This window comes from Sus scrofa, chromosome X, assembly GCF_054392235.1.
Source record: "Sus scrofa isolate SSC_HxYL_T2T_F1_AM1 chromosome X, Sscrofa_HxYL_maternal_Yorkshire_Landrace_v2.0, whole genome shotgun sequence".
Lineage (NCBI taxonomy): Eukaryota > Metazoa > Chordata > Mammalia > Artiodactyla > Suidae > Sus > Sus scrofa.
This window is the reverse complement of record NC_139401.1, coordinates 111,337,142-111,355,584: the sequence shown is the minus strand read 5'-3', so window position 1 is coordinate 111,355,584 and position 18,443 is coordinate 111,337,142. Positions and strand designations below refer to the sequence as shown.

The following is an 18,443-nucleotide window of genomic DNA, read 5'->3' as shown; positions in this document are numbered from 1 at the left end:
TAGGTTTCTGTAAACCAAATACCGCTCTCCCCCCCCCCCTTGCTTGTTTTTTCTCTGATTCCATCCAAGTTCCTCCTCATATCTCCCCCAGGATGATCACAACCACCTCATGTTTCAGGGACTGGTTTGGGTACCTTGGTTGGAGTTGGCATATTCCTTCTTTGGTGACAATACCAGTTGGTTTTCTTCCACGAGTGCAAAGCATGCTGTGATTCTGGGATCCAAAAAGAGGAAAAGAATCACACACTTACTTTTCACTACATCTTAGAGCTGTACAAGTTGATGTTAAACAGATTCATCTGTTTTTTCATTGTCATTGTACTGTGGGTTCTGCTTTTTGAGTGCAAGCTGATTTTTTTCCCCCTCAGATTGTCAAATTGTAGAATTCTACCAATTTGGAATTCATTAAATTTATTCTTATTTTACTCTACATTAATGTAGTTTTAAATCAAGATAGAGATTCAGAGGGATCCCTGGTTTAGCAGTGAGGTGAGGGTAAGAGCAGAGATGATAGTTTCTGTGTTGGAAATGTTGAGTTGGATGTGCTTATGGGATAATCCAAGTGAGGAGGTGCATTAGATGTGGTCTGGAGTTCAGGAGAGCATTTTGAACTGGAAATGAAGAATTGGGGGACATAGGTGGAAATGGAAACCACGAGAGAGTACCCAGAGAGAGTGTACCAAGGGAGAAGAGATGAAGGAACATGGTAGAACTTGGAGGAAATTGACATTGAGAGAGAGGAGAGGGGAGCAGGGAGCAGGAATTGGAAGACAAACTAGCAGCAGGGTAGGAGGAAAACCAGGAGAGAATGCTGTCACAGAAGCCAAAGGAATAGAGACCTCCAAGATGGGAGAGGTTAATAGCACCAAATTCTGGAAAGAACTCAAATAAGATAAGGACTCATGAGGTGGGTAAAGTCGGAGTTAACAAGGCTTTTCTGTAAAGAGGAAGTAAGTAAGTAAATATTTTAGACGTTGTGGCCAATAACTCTTGCAACTATTCAATTCTGCCACTGGAGGGTAAGAACAGTCACAGATAATATGTAAATGAATGGGTGTGGCTATGTTTCAATAAAACTTTATTAACAAAAATAAGTTGTGGCCCAGATTTGACTTGTGGGCCACAGTTTGCCATCCTTTATAGTAAAGTAGGACCACAGTTTATTGGTGACCTTGGCAAGAGTAGTCCCTATGGAATGGTGAGGCAGAAGTCATAGTACCATAATTAAGGAAGAGGTGATGGGGTGTAGCAAGCTTTTCTGAAGCTATCTTGTAAATGGGGAAAATGTGGGCCCTAGAGGGTTTACCAGGTCTAGAGAGTCTCTGGCCTTTCAGGAAAACTGTCACTCTCAAGGGGTAAGACTGCAATGTTGTTTGGAAATATTTGTAAAATTGTTTCACCCTATCAGCCTTGCATTCAAGCTTCTTGAGAGCCGCTGCCAGAACTTTAATTGATTTGTTCAGACTTAATGAATATTTATTAGGAAAAATTTAAATCAACCATTTTGCTACAGGACTGAAGCTCAATGAAACCACTGTAGGGGTAATTTTGCCAAAGCTGCTGTCATGGGGAGAGGATTATTTTTTAGGCTGTCATTGCAGGTTCTTTTATGCTTTTATAGCTAAGGCATTGTGAGTCAATAAATAAGCAAATAGCTCCTGTTTGGAGGGTGGGCAGGTTGTCAGGAAGGTGGTCATTCTGAGGTTCTTGGCAGCTAGAGGCTTACAGGGGCCAGTGTGACTCCTAAGTTCAAAAGGCTCATAGCTTCTGAGGCTCAGAGAGAAATTCAGTTAGGCTCCACCTGATTATATTAGGAAGTGCAAGTCCAAGGGCAGGGGCAGAGGGAAACTCTTCATTTGGGTCTCCCTCTAATTCTTTCTCTGAGCACAGCATTGAGCATGGATGTATATAGATTCTTTCTAGTCAGCATCTACCTCACTGCTAAGACTGCCAGTCTCTGAGGGCAGGAGCCAGGTGTGCTTTCCCCTTAGCCTGGAGAAGAGAGGAAGAAAGTGTGTTCCCTCACGCATCCATCATGTCCAGGGGATGTTTGGTTACAAAGAAGACAATGGCTGTCAAAGAACTTGCCTACTGAAATGGGTTCGTGAACTCTCAGTGTTGAGAATGCTAAGAAAGTGGCAGTGGGTTTGGGACAAACCCTCCTAATACCCTCCTCCATCCTCTCCTAACAACAGTGCCCTCCTAGGGAGACTTTTGAGAAAGTCCAATTGCACGGTCTTCACCAAATATAAATGGCTTTGGAGTTCCCGTTGTGGCACAGTGGAAAAGAATCCGACTAGGAACCATGAGGTTGCGGGTTTGATTCCTGGTCTTGCTCAGTGGGTTAAGGATTCAGTATTGCCATGAGCTGTGGTGTAGGTCACAGATTCGGCTTGGATCTGATGTGGCTGTGGCTGTGTGTGGTGTAGGCCAGCTCCAAATAGACCCCTAGCCTGGGAACCTCCATATGCTGTGAGTGCGGCCCTAAAAAGACAAAAAGACTAAATAAATAAATAAATAAATAAATAAATGGCTTGTCTGTGATTCTCACTCTTGGTTGTGTAGGACATCTTCTAGTCCCTCATTATTTCACTTTCAATGCTGATGGCAGGTTTTATTAATTCTCAGTGCTATCCATCACTCTTTTCCAAGACTTTGCCTTTTCTTCAGTCCAGAATAAAAGGGGTGAAACTATAAAGCCTCCCAGTACCCCCAGATTCAAAAGAGATTTCCTGATGGAACACCAAGTTCTGTGTTCTCCCACAACTGAAGGCAGATCTACTGCTGCTGAATTTCACATCTGCCAAGATCTGATAATAAATTAGTGCCTAGGAAGCCCGGTCCAACAGCATGAGGATAAGAAGGGAGGCGTATGGCTGAAAGTAGCTGAACAGTTGCCTCAGATTTTGAAAGCAACTCTCCAGCTTATAATAGCCTTTAGTGGTTTATGATCCTTATGAAACAGCATATCAGTGCATCTTCTGCTTCACTGAGTCTGGACTCTAAGGAATAAATGGTTTTGCTTTTGCTTCTCTGTTTGTTCTCTTCCTCCTCTATGTTCATCTCCCCAAGTCACAGTCAGCTCTTTGTCCCCACTCAATAACCAGGAAAGTGATTTGCAATACTTTCTTTCATTAGCCTACCAAGGTTTCCTTAAACACATTTGCCCTTCCTATTTGAAGACTGTCCTATAGACAGTGTGACCAGATGTGAGTGTTAACAGGGCAAGAAAACCAGTGCAGAGACCAAGGGCCATTCTCCTCTGGTGTACTTGGGAAGTGTGACATTTGAAGGTCAAAGAGTTTCTTGCAGACCTGGTTGGCGGGTCTGATCCTATGTGTCAGCAAGACAGGTAGCTACCTATGGTCTAACTGAGAAGGACTAAAAGCACATTTTTGCTTCTCCCTTCCTCCCAGGAGAAAGACTCTCAGACCCTGCCTAGACCCAAACTGTGCTCCGCCATCATGTGCTGCAAGACCTGAGTTGAACTTCTTCGAGGTAAGGAAGTGGAGTTCCTGTTAAAATAGAAATCTATTATTTTGGAAGATTTGGGGACAACATTTTGTACTTGAACCGACTGCCTCAGCCACTAAGGGGACCATCACTCTAGTCACTGAATCTGCTCCCTAGAGAATCGCTTCTCATTTTCTGGCACTGCTACAGGTGTCCTAATCAAGCAAAAGGAAAGTGGTTGAAGAGTTATAAAGCGTGAGTCGGTCACCAGGTAAGTGGCATTTCAGAGGATAGTGAAAATGGTAGTAATATGCTGAAGCCTACAGGCCAAATTGACTGTGATGTGTTCATATCTGCCTACACTGCAGAATCTTTTGAGAATTTTCCCTTCCTGCTCCTAATTTTCTCTCTCCAAGGCCTTGTGTTCCCTAACCCCAGATACCTTTCTTTCTAACATCTCAACTGCACTCTTTTTCTTTCCTGGTTTAGTTGTAAATTATCCCCTTTCCCATTCTCCTATCATTGCCTCCTGTTTTCTTTGATCATCATAAAAAATTGGTCTGAATTTAAACATGGTATTTATTGGATAAAATTACATTCCATGTTCAGTACATACAATTCAGACTAGGTCACTAGCCTTTTGTTTCTCTCTCAGAAACCTTCTAAGATCAGTATAGTCCTAAATTCATTATTTCTCCCCCGCTCTCTAGATCAGTGGCCCTTGGTGAAATGGAGATTTTTCCACTGGGACATTGCTGTTATCACTCATTAAAGCAGCAGCACAAAATGAAGCCAATTAACTCAGAGTACTAGGGCACATACTCTGTGATGACATGGGAAAGTAATTGGGAGTGTTTTCAAAGATCATTAGTCTTGAGTTTGGGCATTTCTTGGGGAGGTCAGATCTGGTGATGGGAGGATGGGAGATCAGAGTGAGTGGAAGGCAGGTGTCTGAGGAGAGGATCCCAAAGGGTGGAAGCGATGATGAATAGGAAAGATGGCCCTGAAGTCAAATTTTCCTCCTTCCCATATTAACCGAAGTCCTGCTTCTTGCTGTTTGTTGGTACCATCTCACTGGTGGTGCTCCTGACCAACTTAATCTAGGGTCTCGGTGATACAGTTCCCTTTAAGTTACAGGTCTGAACTTGACTGCACTTGCACTTGGGATGGGGAGAGGCATAATCTTTTGTGATGGTTACCATGTGGGTGACTGTACGTCATTGGCAAATCTTCTGATGGGAAGAAAATTGGTGAATAATAACTTCTTGGCACCTGCATCCACGTAAAGTTTAAGCAGTCAAAGCCCAGGAACAGAATTCTTTCTTTACAGTTTTATTTACAAAATGTATTAAAACTTTGTACAATACCTCATGGCAATGAGGCTCTGTAATTTATGCCCACACATGCAATTTACGTGTTTACGGCCATTAGTTTGCTTGGTAATGTTTCTGTTCATTGAAGTACAGCTTTAACAACAAAAAGAAAACAACTGGAGAAAAAATCTTCAAGTGACTACCGCCAAACTCCCGTAGCTTGAAGTTAGTAGCAGAAATTTGAAGCAATCAATGTTTTTTTTTTTAAACATGCAAGTTTTTTAAAAAAATAACAAACCAATTTACCCGCCTCTTCATTCCCAGTGAAGTTTCCTCTCTGAAAAACTGATTTGAGTCAATAAACATCCACTTCTCTTTATATAGTGCCTATGAGAAGTTTGTATGTAGGTTGGTTTGTTTTCTACAACTTCATAGAGCGTCAGCTTCCCGTGCTGGGACATTATAGCATTCAGAAGTTGAAAGTCACAGTTTCATGAAAACAAAACAAAAACACGACAGCTTTCTTTTTTTTTTTTTTTCAATACCATTTAAAATTTGACAGGTGAGTAATTCGCTTATGACAATTTTTGGAATGAAAGTTTATATTACACTTTTCTGGACACGTTTCGTTGGAAACGAGACTTCTTTTCCTTTTCTGAAGACAAGAGCACATGTGCAGCAAGTCAACTAAAGCATCTAAGGGTCACACTTGGGAAATGAACTCAGGCTCCTAGTTTTTTACAGTCTGGAAAACTTCCCAATGCACATCACTGATGAGAGCAAGATACTGAACTACAGAAAGCATACGTCGTTATATAGGAGGTAATTAGTGAGCGGAGACTAGTTCCTCTGACTGTTCTGATGATGCCAATGGCAGGTACGCAGTTAGTTACTTGATAGCCCGTGGAGCAGTGGAGCGATCTTCGGAGTCAGTAGAGTGACGGCTCCAAGCAAGGACGTGGGATTGCTGCTGAGGCCCTCGGTTTAGCAGTAGGTTTGGGAATGCATCTTAGTCTTGGCAAACTAGAAAAGGACACATGCAGTCTGACGGAGAGCCACGGGCAATAACAGGCAACGGCTGGTAAGACAAACCTAGCAAGAGTAAAAGTCAGATTGAGAACTGGGGTCTGAACCCACTGGCCCGCCTTGCGACGTGGTCCTGTCTCCGTGGTGTACACTTGAAAGGCATACTTAGCAGAGAAAGCAGAGCTAAACACAGTGTTGTTTCTGAGAAAGATATTCTAAACACATTTGGGAGTGTAGGCAGAATTTCCCTCACCTCAAGGCTAACTACTCAGCTATCCAGACCTAAAATGCACACTGAAGCAAGAAAAACAGATCTGTGAGCTGAAATTCCAAGCTTCTTAGAAAATCCCGGAATCCGTTTTGAGGAAAGCACCGAGAGGTATGCCTAATAGTGCCCCATCCCCTGCTACACACAAGTCGATTTCGAAAGCTCTGTTAATCCCTTTACCGAGTGGGAAGGTAGCAAAGCATTTTCACAAAACCATTTCAAAACACAGAAGTCACCGTTTAGTCCCTTTTCCAAAAGTGTTTGAATTTTCCTAAGTGTTGCATTTACATTCTAAAGATATACACATGTCAGCAAGATTGAAAGGAAACAGGTGCACAGAACATCACCGCCAACAGGAAATACCAAAAACATCTGGTCAACAGATCCTAGAAGAAATGCCAGTCTGTCCTCCCAGACAGAGGGAGTCAGATTTTTTTTTTCCATAAATCAGGAGGAATGAATTATTTTAGCTAAGATGGGCCTGTTTGCTGAATTGGAATTTTGAATTTGTGTGTGTGTGTATTCAAGAACATGGTGTTTGTGTACTGTGCAGTGGTATCAAAGAATGGCTTTTGTTGAATTGACTTTTTTTCAAAATAAGATTTGTTTTCGCATACTGGAATCTTGCACGTCCATTTTTTTGTTGGTTTTATTTTAATTTCTTTTCAAGCGAAGCAAAAAGATTTCAATGATGCTTTGCATTGTCGCGAGTCTCAGAGTATTCCATAAGGCACTGAAGGAAAAAAAAATCAGTTTTTCCTATTGAAAGGTCATTGCACCATCAGCAATATTCGTGTCATGCCCGACACCAAGGAGAGTGAAATCTGGCTCAGGATCCTTGAAGCAGCCACGTTTTCGGTGATTCCTCGCATCACATGCCTCCAGTGGGAAGGGATCTGCAAAGGCAAGAGGGAAATTTAAATTTGGATGGATTTCCTTTTGGGAATTGAAGTCTATCATGGCTCAGTATATCTTGGACAAGAAGCAAGGCTATTTTCTCAAACTGGCATCTCTAAGGCTGCACCTGGTTTGACTGGCTTTAGGCAACAGGTTGGTTTAAAAGCTTTCACTTGACCATAATGGAAGATAATATGAGAAAAAGGTGTCTATGTATATATGTATGACTGGGTCACTATGCTGAACAGAAATTGATTCAACACTGTAAATCAGCTATACCCTAATAAAGAATACATTTTAAAAAATACTTTCACTTGAAGCAAATGCTTTGCAGTAGGTAAAATTAAATTTGTTTTTTTTACTATGCATTGTGCTAAGGAATACATGGGCCTTGCATGAAGTCTAACTCAAAATGTTAATCGCTTAGCAAGTAGGTATACTAGAAAGCCTTAGTGGCATTTCAATATAGATACTCAAGATGACTCTACCATGGATTGCAGAACCTGTTTACTTAGGACAGAGTGTAAAGTGTGTTCCAGGGCTTGATCCATTGAAATCCAGTTGACTGTGAGAGGAAAATGTGCTGCTCATTGCCAGAAAGGTGACAGCTTGTTTCTCTTGATATCTACAACCTTAGTTAGTGATGTCTGAAAATAGCACATGAACTTTAAAGAGATAGCACATTCCAAGTAAAGGCCAGAACAGTGATACCCATGAAGGGGCTTGGCATCCATGGAGTCTTTGTCCTGACATTCTGGGTCTGATTGACATGCTGATGCTGCCCTCCTTTTGGAGGCCTTAACTAGTGCAACGGGTTCATTGGTCCCTGACTCTGAAACCTTAAGGCCAATTTCCTGCCTCCTTTTCAAGTTCACATCCTTCCTCTCCATCCTTTCCCTCTAGGCTAATGGGACATTTCCTTTTCTCCTGAGCTAACACTGTTTTTTTGTTTGTTTGTTTGGTTTTTTTTTTTTTTTTTTTTTTTTTTGGTCCCAATGGAATGATATGATCACTAGATACCACTGGCCCTGGAATAAAAGTATTATAAAAGTATTTGTAATATTAATGTCAATGATACATCTGAAGGCCAAAAGCCCCAAAGAGGGCAGAATTAGACTAACATGGAAGTGGATAAACCTCTTCCTTGGGATCCCTATGGTCCATGGTCATATCTATGTCAGAAGTTTGGAGAAATTTTATATCTATGGCAGAAAGATCAAAGTCCCCTCTTCCTTCCCCATTGGCCATAGGAATGTCACTACCTAGCTGCACAACTTTGGGAAAACCACCTAATCTCTCAATGCGTCTGTTTCCTGCTTTTAAATGGGGGGGGGGGTATAGATAAAGTATTATCACTGAAGTATAAGTCTCCTGGGGACAAAGAACATCAGTACCTATTATCTAGACTGTTTTCTACTTAATGTAAGATGAGCTCTTAAAAGCAGGGACACTTTCCCAACAAGAATATCTATGGCTGCAGAAGGAAAATTGATTCCTTTGAAATGGGTGGCCTAAACAAAGGTAATATTTTCTAGGAAGGCTAACCAGAACTGTTTTAGAGGGAAGAAGGAAGCTTTTTCCTTAATTTCATGCATTTTGAGGTCTTGAAAATGAGAAAGATTTCTAAAATGCCAAAGAAACCAAAGAAGCCAGAAGTAATTGTGAATAGCAATGAAGAAATCGGAAAGAATTTCTTAGAACAATTAGCCCAGTCAACCCTAGGGTGTAGTGAAGCTGGAACTCTTGATAGTGGGTCCTCTGCCCAGGCGTGCTGGGACCACACTTGTGGTGGTTTATCAGTAAACAGACAGGCAGGGGGTAGTTAAGAGGTTATCTGCTCCCAAGTGGGTGCTGGACCTGAGGTGCACTCCCACAAGGGGCCCAACTCCACTGTCACCCCTAGCAAATTAGCAATGACTGATTTCTCTTTAAAGGATGGTTTTTTTTATTAATCAGATTTCACTTGGATCATAGTTTTGCGGCTGATTTGCCCTTGGGTCATTCTTCCTGAAGAATTACTGGTACCAGAAACTCCCAAGGCTGGCTCTGATAATTAGCAATAAAAGTAAAATCTCAGGGTGCCTCTCCATCGCTGTGCCCCTGAATAGACCCTGACAGATCTAGGCCAACTCAGGGAACTGGAAGCCTAATAACTGGGTAACAAATTAGAAGTCACTAGGAGATATCCAGAACTTCTTGGGAAATAAAATATGAATGGATGAAGAGCTCATCCTTCACGTAGCCAAGATTCCTCTAACGATACGTCACCAAACTGGCTGAGGAGGGCAGAGAAGTCAATTTTTCCCGCTCTGCCTGCTTTTATGTCTGACTGACACATGTCAGGTTTTTTCCTGGCATCTTCTGAGGCTCTTCCTTCCTGTCTGGGGACTTCACACAGACTTGGAGGACAGATTTGTTTGCAGAGGCTTTCCCCAGGTTTTCTTCTCAACCTAGGGATGACTGCCAAGGTGCTAGCTAACTGGGCTGGAACCACGTTGGCATCAATGTCTATTCAAATGTGATTTTTGCCTCAATTAGACTGCATTTTTGCCTCATGAAATGGATCAACCAAAATGACTACAGGAAAGCCAGGGTGTCCGAAGTTGTGGCAAGTTCATTTCTGAGGTTCTTCCCCCATGTTTACTGTTCTGGGCCTCCACTTCAGGACTGTAACATCCTGCCCAATGTTTGCTGACCCCAGTTTTTTCTTTTTTTTCCTCTTTCTCTCTTGTTCTCTCTCCCCTCCCACTTCTCCTTTGTCTCTTTCTTTTTGTCACTCTCCTCCTCCCACTCCCTCCCTGCTTCTATCCTTTCCTTTCCTCAAGTTACATGCTCTGAGGTAATTTTCTACAGAATCTTATTCCCTGGGCCAGCAACATCAACATGCCCTGTGAGCTTGTGAGAAATGTAGAACCCCAGGCTGAGGTAGGGGCTGTGTTTTTGTCAGCCCCCCAGGTGATTCACATGCACAGTGCCATCTGAGAATCACAGCTCTGGGATTTTAGTAAGAGACTGAGGCTATAGGAGGTGAGGAGCAGGGACATAGATCCTCACATGGAATGGCTGATAATAAAGAGGGTCTGGAGGCTGTGTGACCCTAAGCCCTTCTGCCCTTGTGTTTTAGAAAGATTCCTTTTGGGGAATGTAGGAGTGATTCAATATATACCCTCATGTCAAGTGCATAAGAAGTAGGGCAAATGGAGGCTTGGTGAAGTCCTTCAAGACATATTCGTAAACATGTGAGACATGGTTTCTGCTCTCCATTTAACGGGATCACATTGGGGCCTCAAGGTTTCTGGAGACCACCAGGCCATGTGTGATTAGAGGTGGCAGGGTTAGTAAAGAAAACGGGCTATCTCCCACATGGTCTAGCGGTTAGGATTCCTGGTTGGAGTTCCCATCGTGGCACAGTGGTTAACAAATCCGACTAGGAACCATGAGGTTGCGGGTTCGATCCCTGGCCTCGCTCAGTGGGTTAAGGATCTGGTGTTGCCGTGAGCTGTGGTGTAGGTCGCAGACGCGGCTCAGATCCCGCATTGCTGTGGCTCTGGTATAGGCTATAGGGGTCCGATTAGACCCCTAGCCTAGGAACCTCCATATGCCGCAGGAGTGGCCCTAGAAAAGGCAAAAAGACAAAAAAAAAAAAAAAAAAAAAAAGAAAGAAAGAAAAAAGAAAAAAAATGGGATGAAGAAGAGCTGGCCTCTAGTCCCTAAACTGTCACTACCTAGTTGTGTTGCCTTGAGTGAGTCATTTGATGAGGCTGGAGCTTAGTTACCTGAAAGAGAAAATATTTTCTGACCCATTACCTCAAATGAGGCAGTAGATATGAAAGCGATTGGAAAACTGATATGCAGATTTAAGGTGTAATTATTTCTTTGGATGCTAGTATCTCAGGATTTGGGATAATTACGCTAGGCTGAAATCACCCATGTACTATCCTATGAGAAAGCAAATAACATGCCCCAAATTGTAATGGGCCTATACAACCTACTCAGGAGTAAAATATTTTAAGCACACTGGAACATTAAATGCATGCAAACAATGCTAATTACAGATGAATCCATGTATCGTACATTCAGCAACGCAGTGGGAACGCTTTGTTAGTGGGTTAGTCAGTGTACTGAGTATGTTGTGGCAAAAAGCTGAAGTCTGCAGCAGGAAAGAACCACTAGCAATTTCATCAAACAAAATAATGCCTTCCATGATAAGGACGAATGATTTATTTGGATTAAATATTATTTAAAAATTGGATGAATTTAGATCCACACCATGAAATGTAAGTAGGTCAAAAAACAATTACATGTGTAGAAATTCAAGCACATTGACTTTGACTCATGAGGTCAAAAGTCTCCCATCTAAAATAAGGGCCACAAAGTTGCTAATTGTTCTATTCCACTTCAGATAGGTGTGTTAGTGATGAGAGATGCACTTGAAAGTAACAAAACTATATTCTCTTAAACACTTCCAGAATGGAGACATTGTCCTAATTTAAGCTTGCCTTTGAACGTGTCTAAATTATTGGTGAGTTTTGGCTATAGTAGCCAGAGTCAACATGGCATTAGTCATGTCTATTTAAGTATGGATTCGGGGACAGTCAGCAGCAGGGAACTTAGACTGTCCTTTGGGAGACACTTACCTGAACATCAGTTCCAAGAAAGGGACAACAAAGGAACTCGAGGATTAAAGATATTGTCTCAGGCTTACACTTAAGAGAACGACCACTCCCCTATGGAAACACTACATTCACCCCACTTCCATTCCTCTTTTTAATAAAAATTCCAGAGAGCTGCTTTCTCTAGAGCTGTCCTGTCCAACATGGTAGTCAACAGTCACGTGTGACTATTGAACACTTGATATGTGGCTGGTATGGGTTGAGATGGGACGTAAGTATAAAACACAACCCTGATATCTAAGACTTGGTATGAAGAATAAAAGTAAAATTTTCTCATTTATTTTTATATTGATGACATGTTAAAATGATAATATTTTGCATATTCTGGGTTAAATACAATATATCATTAAATTAATTTCACTTGTGTTACTTTTGAAAATGTGGCTACAAGAGCACTTAAAATTACATGTATGGTTTATATGCATGGCTTGCAAGTTTTCCCATTGAACAGTGCTGCTCTAGAGAAATTTTTTTTTTCTCTTGGGTCACAGACCATAATTTCATTACAGCTATGCTATTAGAAAAGCATCATTGTTTGACAAGAAAACACAACCATTGTTTTCAAATGGTTGCAAAGAATAGACAATTGAAACAATAAACCAAACTGGAAAACAAAGAGAAAAAGAGATTAACATACAGTAACATAAGCTGATTAGTTTACTAGACCTTAACCGTACCCCTAGATCTTAACACTCTCTGTTCCATACACGTTGTAGCCTTCTCTGTATGTAGCGTAATTTTGAGTGTTGGTGGCAGGAGCAGGCTTAAAGTTTTGGGTGTTCTTTGTGAGTTTCATGCGTTTGGACTCTGCCCGTGATTTGTAACAGAACTCTATCAAAGCCACCATCATGGCCAGCCCCAGACCTCCGACAAGTATATAGAAAACGCCTGCCACATTGCTCAGGCTCAGAGCGCTGGTCTTGTCCTAAGAAAAATGAACAATGCGATTAGTTCTTGGGGAAAACAAAGACAATAGGACATTATAATACATTACAACAATATAAGGTAGTCCTAAGTTGTAAAAAATAACTAAACATTGATGTAAGTGTTATGACTCAACTCTGGTAACTGGCTGATGTTTGACAATGGCTAGCAAGATGGTAGATTGTGCTTCTGTTGACAGTTGTGATCCTCACCTAAATGTTCTTTTATTTTAGACTCCTTAAATCCTTTGGTACCTCGAAATGGTGTCAATAACTAAATACAACAGCCCTTGGCCATGGAAGCAAAAGTGTAAACACAAGCACAATTTGTTCCTCTGCCGGCTTTGATAAACACCATTTGCCAGAGTTGAGCTGTGACATATCTCTGTAAATGTAACACTCTTGGCATTTGGGAACTTGAAGCACTCTTGCCCCTCTCTGCCCCGCAACACCCCTTTCTCCCTTGTTCTCCCTGTGACAAACTTGTCAACAACTAGTCTTTAAGATACTAGGTGAGAATGTTAGAGGTTCCTGATATTCCTATCTGGGGAGTTACTTCTCAAGGGTTTGTTAAAAAAGGATTCACTCTTCCCTTTCACCCAGTGGCTGAGAAATTGCTCCCTTTGGGGACTGGTTGCTAAGTTCTCATCCTCAGGGCGGCAAGTCTTTGTGCTGCAGGAACAAGGGCACAGCACAAAGAATTGGCTCTGTCCCCTCTTCCTGAGAGTTTAAGGAAACTATCGGGAGGACGCACTGGGTCCTGCATTGGCTCCATACAAATCAGAAAGCTTTTTCAGGAGGCTGATGATTAAAAAAAAAAAAATCCAGCTCATTTTTAGCTTTTACTCCAGGGAATGTAGAGAATAATTACGGGGAAAAAAAAAACCCTACACTTATCCACTTTCTATTTAAAATGGGGGGAAAATCGAGGAAGACGGTCAGTGACTTTCAGGTCAAACAGTGCAAATCTGACTATGCTGTCTGCCTGTATGAACTGTTGAACAATGGAAGGAAAAAAGTTGGTGCCTTGAGCCCTACCTTGAGGTAGGACACACCAAGGGCCAGGAGCCTTTCTTTGAAAAAATAAAATAAAATAGCATTTTGTAGTCTTTTTAGAGGGAATGTAACCATTTTGCTGCTGAATACAATTGAATGAAATATCCAAACTGTTAAGCCAGTGAACTGAATATCTTGTTCAAATGATAGCACAGTGAACAGATGATGGCCATGGCTGACACCCAGCACTCTGAGGCCCAGCAGGACCTGCTATAACTTAAAGAATTAAATGTAAAGATGGTATGGCCATGTTCTGATTCTATTTTCATAGGAGCCAGTCCTGTATTTAATTTTTACCTTAATACAAAGGCCAATTGGAATTGAACTGCATCATCGGGAAGCGGGGTATGGCCATGCTTCACGTCCAAAACAACCTTGTAAATAGTTACTCTTTTAGGATGAATGTCAGCTAGACAAGTGGTAAGAATTTCTGTTGCTCATGAAACAGTGAATCACCTCCTTAGGAAGGCTGGCGAAGCTATCAGCAAGGAGGTTCCACAGTCCATTAGGAAATGGACCAGTTTCTGGTAACTCAAGCTCTTCTGTTAGATTTTTATATGTATATGTGGTTTTTGATGGGGAAAAAAATGTCCTTTCCATAACCCGTGTAAACGGTAACAACAGTTTCAACTTCCATGTATTTAAGTTTCGCAGAAATCCCTGTTGTGGGAGGTAGAAAACCAGCAGCAAAATGGTTCGCTGCACAAGGAAAATGAGTGGCATTTCATGAAATGAATTAACTGATACCACAATATTAGTTCAAAAAAAGGAAAGGCAAAAATTGAAACTAAAAAAAGAACTTTCTTAGGGGAGCAACGGGGGGCAGGAAGGAGGCGGGGAAGAGTGTTTCATGCTTATCAATGTGATGTTATCCTGACAATGTATACCCTTAAGGAGCATGCGACTGAATTTTAAAAGTATTACGTACAGAAATTCAAATGACACCTTTGGAAGAGAGAAGTGTGACAGACTTAATGAGATTCGAGATCCAAATAGATGCTGAACTCAATACGACAGCAGCTGAGAGGAGGCTAATCATTCCGCTTACAGAGACCAATCTTTGTTATTTATTTTTTTTGACTGTTTTCAGGTGGGATGGACATATTGTATTAATAACCAAAGGCATTTACAGCTACAGAGTCTCTGACAGTGTAAGAGGTTCAGAAAAAGTACTGTCACAACTGCATCGTTTTGGGGGGTGGTGGTGGTTCTATTTTTGCTTTGAACTTTCGCAATGTGAAATACAGTAAAACCCCCTTATAACACAGCTCATGGTCGCATGGCTTTGGGAACGTGCTGGGCCAGATTGAGTTCCCTAAATGTAATGGTAGCTCTGCGGAGTTGATGATTGGTGTTACCCGGCAGGCCTCGGAGGCTGGGGTTTGCCTTAGTCCTTTCAGCGCTGCTGTTATAAAGGGGTCCCACTGTGCCAGGGAGTGTGTGTTGGGAAGGAAAGCCGTTTTAGGGTAGAAAATAAACAGTGGTTCAAAATGTGATTGCTAATCAGTACAAAAAGACCTTCAGCGACTGACCTTACTCCCGGAGTCCTTGGCTCCACATTCCCCCTTATCGTACCACCATTTGTTTTTCAGCTTGTCTAAGATGCCTTGTTCACTGAGTTTCAATACTGCAAGGTTTACAGGCGTTCTTCACGTGGGAAATAACATAAATAACATTATATTATGTTATTTTATGTTATTCAAGCTTCAAACTACTTTAAAACTATAGAAAGCGATAAAGCAGGGGGCCCTGGCCACAGAGTAATTTTAGACACTGCAGGCAACCTGAGCATTACCTTATAAAAATTAACACTACAGCAACGCTATATTTACCAGGGCCTGCCCATATCGCTTTGAGTAATCGGCACACACTGTTAAATAATGAGGATAGAAAAAAGGCACTCCTCAGCTAGGCTGTGTGTGGTGAGGAGGGTCTCCCCTCAAGTGACAATTGTCGGCGGCAGCTTGCAGTCGCTTTGTGACTGAAGGGTGTCAGGTTTGATCTAACTGGGTGTCTTGTTGTACTTCCAGACAGAAAGCAAGTTTTATGGAGGAGTGGGGGAGGGAACGGGGCCAGAAGGGGAAGCATTTCCACATGTGGATGCACAAGGATGAAGCTGAACAGAATAGAAAGTATGTTCTATGTGAATAACATGACTTCTGATTAGCTGTCCTTTATTACACAAATCTGTTGCCCCGCTGAACATGATCTCCAGAAGAACTGTACTATGTACGTGTCTTCACTCCACAAACTGAATTCTTAGGCACATACCGGTCTCAGTATTAATGGTATAACGTGGACCTGTGAGTTTTGGGCTAAGAGTACTTTCAACAGTGAGCGAACTGGTCTATAGACTGTTTTTGAGTTATTGATCAGCTGTCTCTCTGTTATGGTCATATGTCTGTGGGCAACACGGATCACCAGAAAGTGAACCAGACTGTTGAAAAGGATTATTCATGTGGCATGAACTAAAATGTCAATCTGAGTCTGCCGCAGAGGGTAGCGCTGTAGAGGAAGTTTAGATAAGCCATTCTAGTAAGATGAGACTTCCTCAACTGAGAGGCCAACATAGTCCCAGGAGGCCAGACCAATGCTCCGCCATCCTCCACCTCTTAAAGTATAAGGACTGCATTCAGAGCCATTGGGCAAATGCAGGAAACCCTACTAGTCCAAGGATAATGGTTTTCTCTTTTAGGAATTTCCTCAGCAGTAAAAATGAGGAAATAATAACCTTTGCTCTGTCTTCCTTCTAGAGCTAATGAATCTTAAATGAAGTATCTCTAATAACTTTAAATTGAAAATGCATTATATAGAGAGGGTGGCATATTTCTATTATGAGGCAATGCATTACTGTGTGTTCAGAGCCACATGAACAATATTGCCGATACTGGTGCATGTTTCTCTGAATGTCACCAATTTACAAGGAGGAAAACAGATACATTTATGGAACTAGGAACATTCCAGAGAATTTCTTAGCTTATTTTGGGTAACTTGGACCCACCAACATATGGAGTCATGGACAAGACTTTCTATAGTTATAGAGATCTGGCCTCTATCCGACCATGTCCCCAAAGCCTATTTTCAGCAGAAGGACCATCTCATCTTGAGATATTCTGAGAAAGGTGTCATCATTTAAAAATAATAGGCAATTTCAGAGCACTTGGGATTTGAAAAACTATAAACCTTTAATGTCAGGGAGGTGACATTTTCTTGGTTAGTGCAAGGCTTGGCAGCCCGAATATCTGCATTTTGTATCTCACTAGGAAATTGAGGTTCTTTTATAGTTGAAACAAGTTCCTTCAGTCAATGTTCAGAAGTGTAGGCTTCTTAAATGCTAGCCAGAGTTGCTTGGAATGCAGAGCAACAGAGATACTCGAATAAAAATTGGATCCTCTTTAGGATGTTACTGGCAGGGAAAGTTAAGTCTTAGACTTTTAAAGGATAGGCAGGCCGTCTATGGTCCTGAGATCAGTATTGGAACTCCCTTCTCTTCTTCCCCTCCCTGCACCGGTCTGGCCTCTTGCTCTCTCCTATCCCTCTATGGGTTTTTGCTTTACCACCACCACCACCTGTCCCCCAGTGCTGTGCCTTAAGCTAGGCATTGGCACCCAGGTTCAGGACTGTGACAGTTGCCTCAAATTGCAGGGGAGATGCTTCTTAGTAGCATATGGGTCACTGATACCATCAGGACCACAGGGAAGAGTACAAAGCATTTTTTTCATCCTCTCTTCTTACGGCAGTGTCTTCATGCCACTCTCTAAGCCCTTACTGGGCCCTGACCTCCCTCGAGCTACCATATTCTTCAAATTATTTATTTCCATTTCTTCAGTATAGCTGCTCTGACCAGATCTGAGAAACAGAGAAGTCTGACTGAAGGCAGTCACACTAAGGGCCAAACAGAAATCTCTCCATGGAGATCTTGGTTTGAAAAAAAAAATTATCAACCCTTAGGTGAGCTAGGATGATAGAAGTGTGACGTGTTAGTTTAGGGCAGTAGTCCTCAAAGTCTGGTCTGAGGACCCCTAGGGGATCCCTGAAACCTTTTCATCACAGGGTCTGCAAGGTCAAAACTATTTTTGTGATGATACCAAGGCATTCTTTGCCCTTCTCACTCTTATTCTCTCATGATTCACAGTGGGGGTTCCTGGAGGCTACATGACATGTGGTATCCCAACACACTGAATGAAGGAGCAGAAATGAGAATCCTCTTCTCTAACATTAAGACAGATATTAAAGATATTTGCAAAGATTGGACAATACCATTCCTCGCTAATTTTTTAAAAATAGTTATTTTTCACAAAAGTATGTTGTATATGAGAACATACATTGGGTTTGTTTTTTAAAAAATGAGTTAACGAATACACTACTTAAAAATTCTTCAGTTTTAATTTCTGATATGGTGCATATTAATAGACATGATACATGAGAACAAAATCTTTTGGGGTTCCCCATAAATTTTAAGTGTGTGAAGGGACCCTGGGACAAAAAAAAAAGTGTGAGAAGTACTGGTTTTAGAGGAGGGAAGACTTTTCCCCCTGCTGGGGCCAATTCTAGGCTGTCACCCTCTACTCTTGCCAAAGCCCAGGCCAGGTTTGTCAGCAATTTAGCACCCTCCTTCTGACAAATGGCCTCTCCCTGACTTAGGCTGTTGAGTGGCTCCCACAGAATGGTTGGTAAGCTCTCCACTTCCAAGGCCTCCACAGTTATAGTGGAGGTTACCTTTGAGCAATGGTTCTCAATGGGGGGTCATTTTGTCCTCCAGGTGACATTGGGCAATGTCTGGAGTCATTTTTCGTTGTCATAAAGGCAGGGTGTGTGTGTGATGCTATAGGCA

General features: G+C 41.9%; 1 protein-coding gene across 8 annotated transcripts in view; it reads right to left on the bottom strand.

The window, feature by feature from the left end:
* Positions 1–4,772: 4,772 nt before the first annotated feature.
* Positions 4,773–18,443, bottom strand: part of GRIA3 (glutamate ionotropic receptor AMPA type subunit 3) — a 283,119-nt gene continuing 269,448 nt past the window's right edge. For 5 of the 8 annotated variants that reach the window (XR_014834767.1, XR_002340866.2, XM_021080767.2 and 2 more), the window contains 3 exons: positions 15,142–15,256; positions 12,308–12,555; positions 4,773–6,956 (listed from right to left, as the gene is read on the bottom strand). Coding sequence is in view for 6 of the 8 variants with exons in the window: in XM_021080767.2 (XP_020936426.1) it covers positions 12,310–12,555; positions 15,142–15,256 (361 nt within the window). In the remaining 2 variants the exon portion in view is untranslated. The remainder of the gene's footprint in view (positions 6,957–12,307; positions 12,556–15,141; positions 15,257–18,443) is intronic. The other 3 variants (XM_085006795.1, XM_085006796.1, XM_003135356.6) reach the window with 1 other exon arrangement.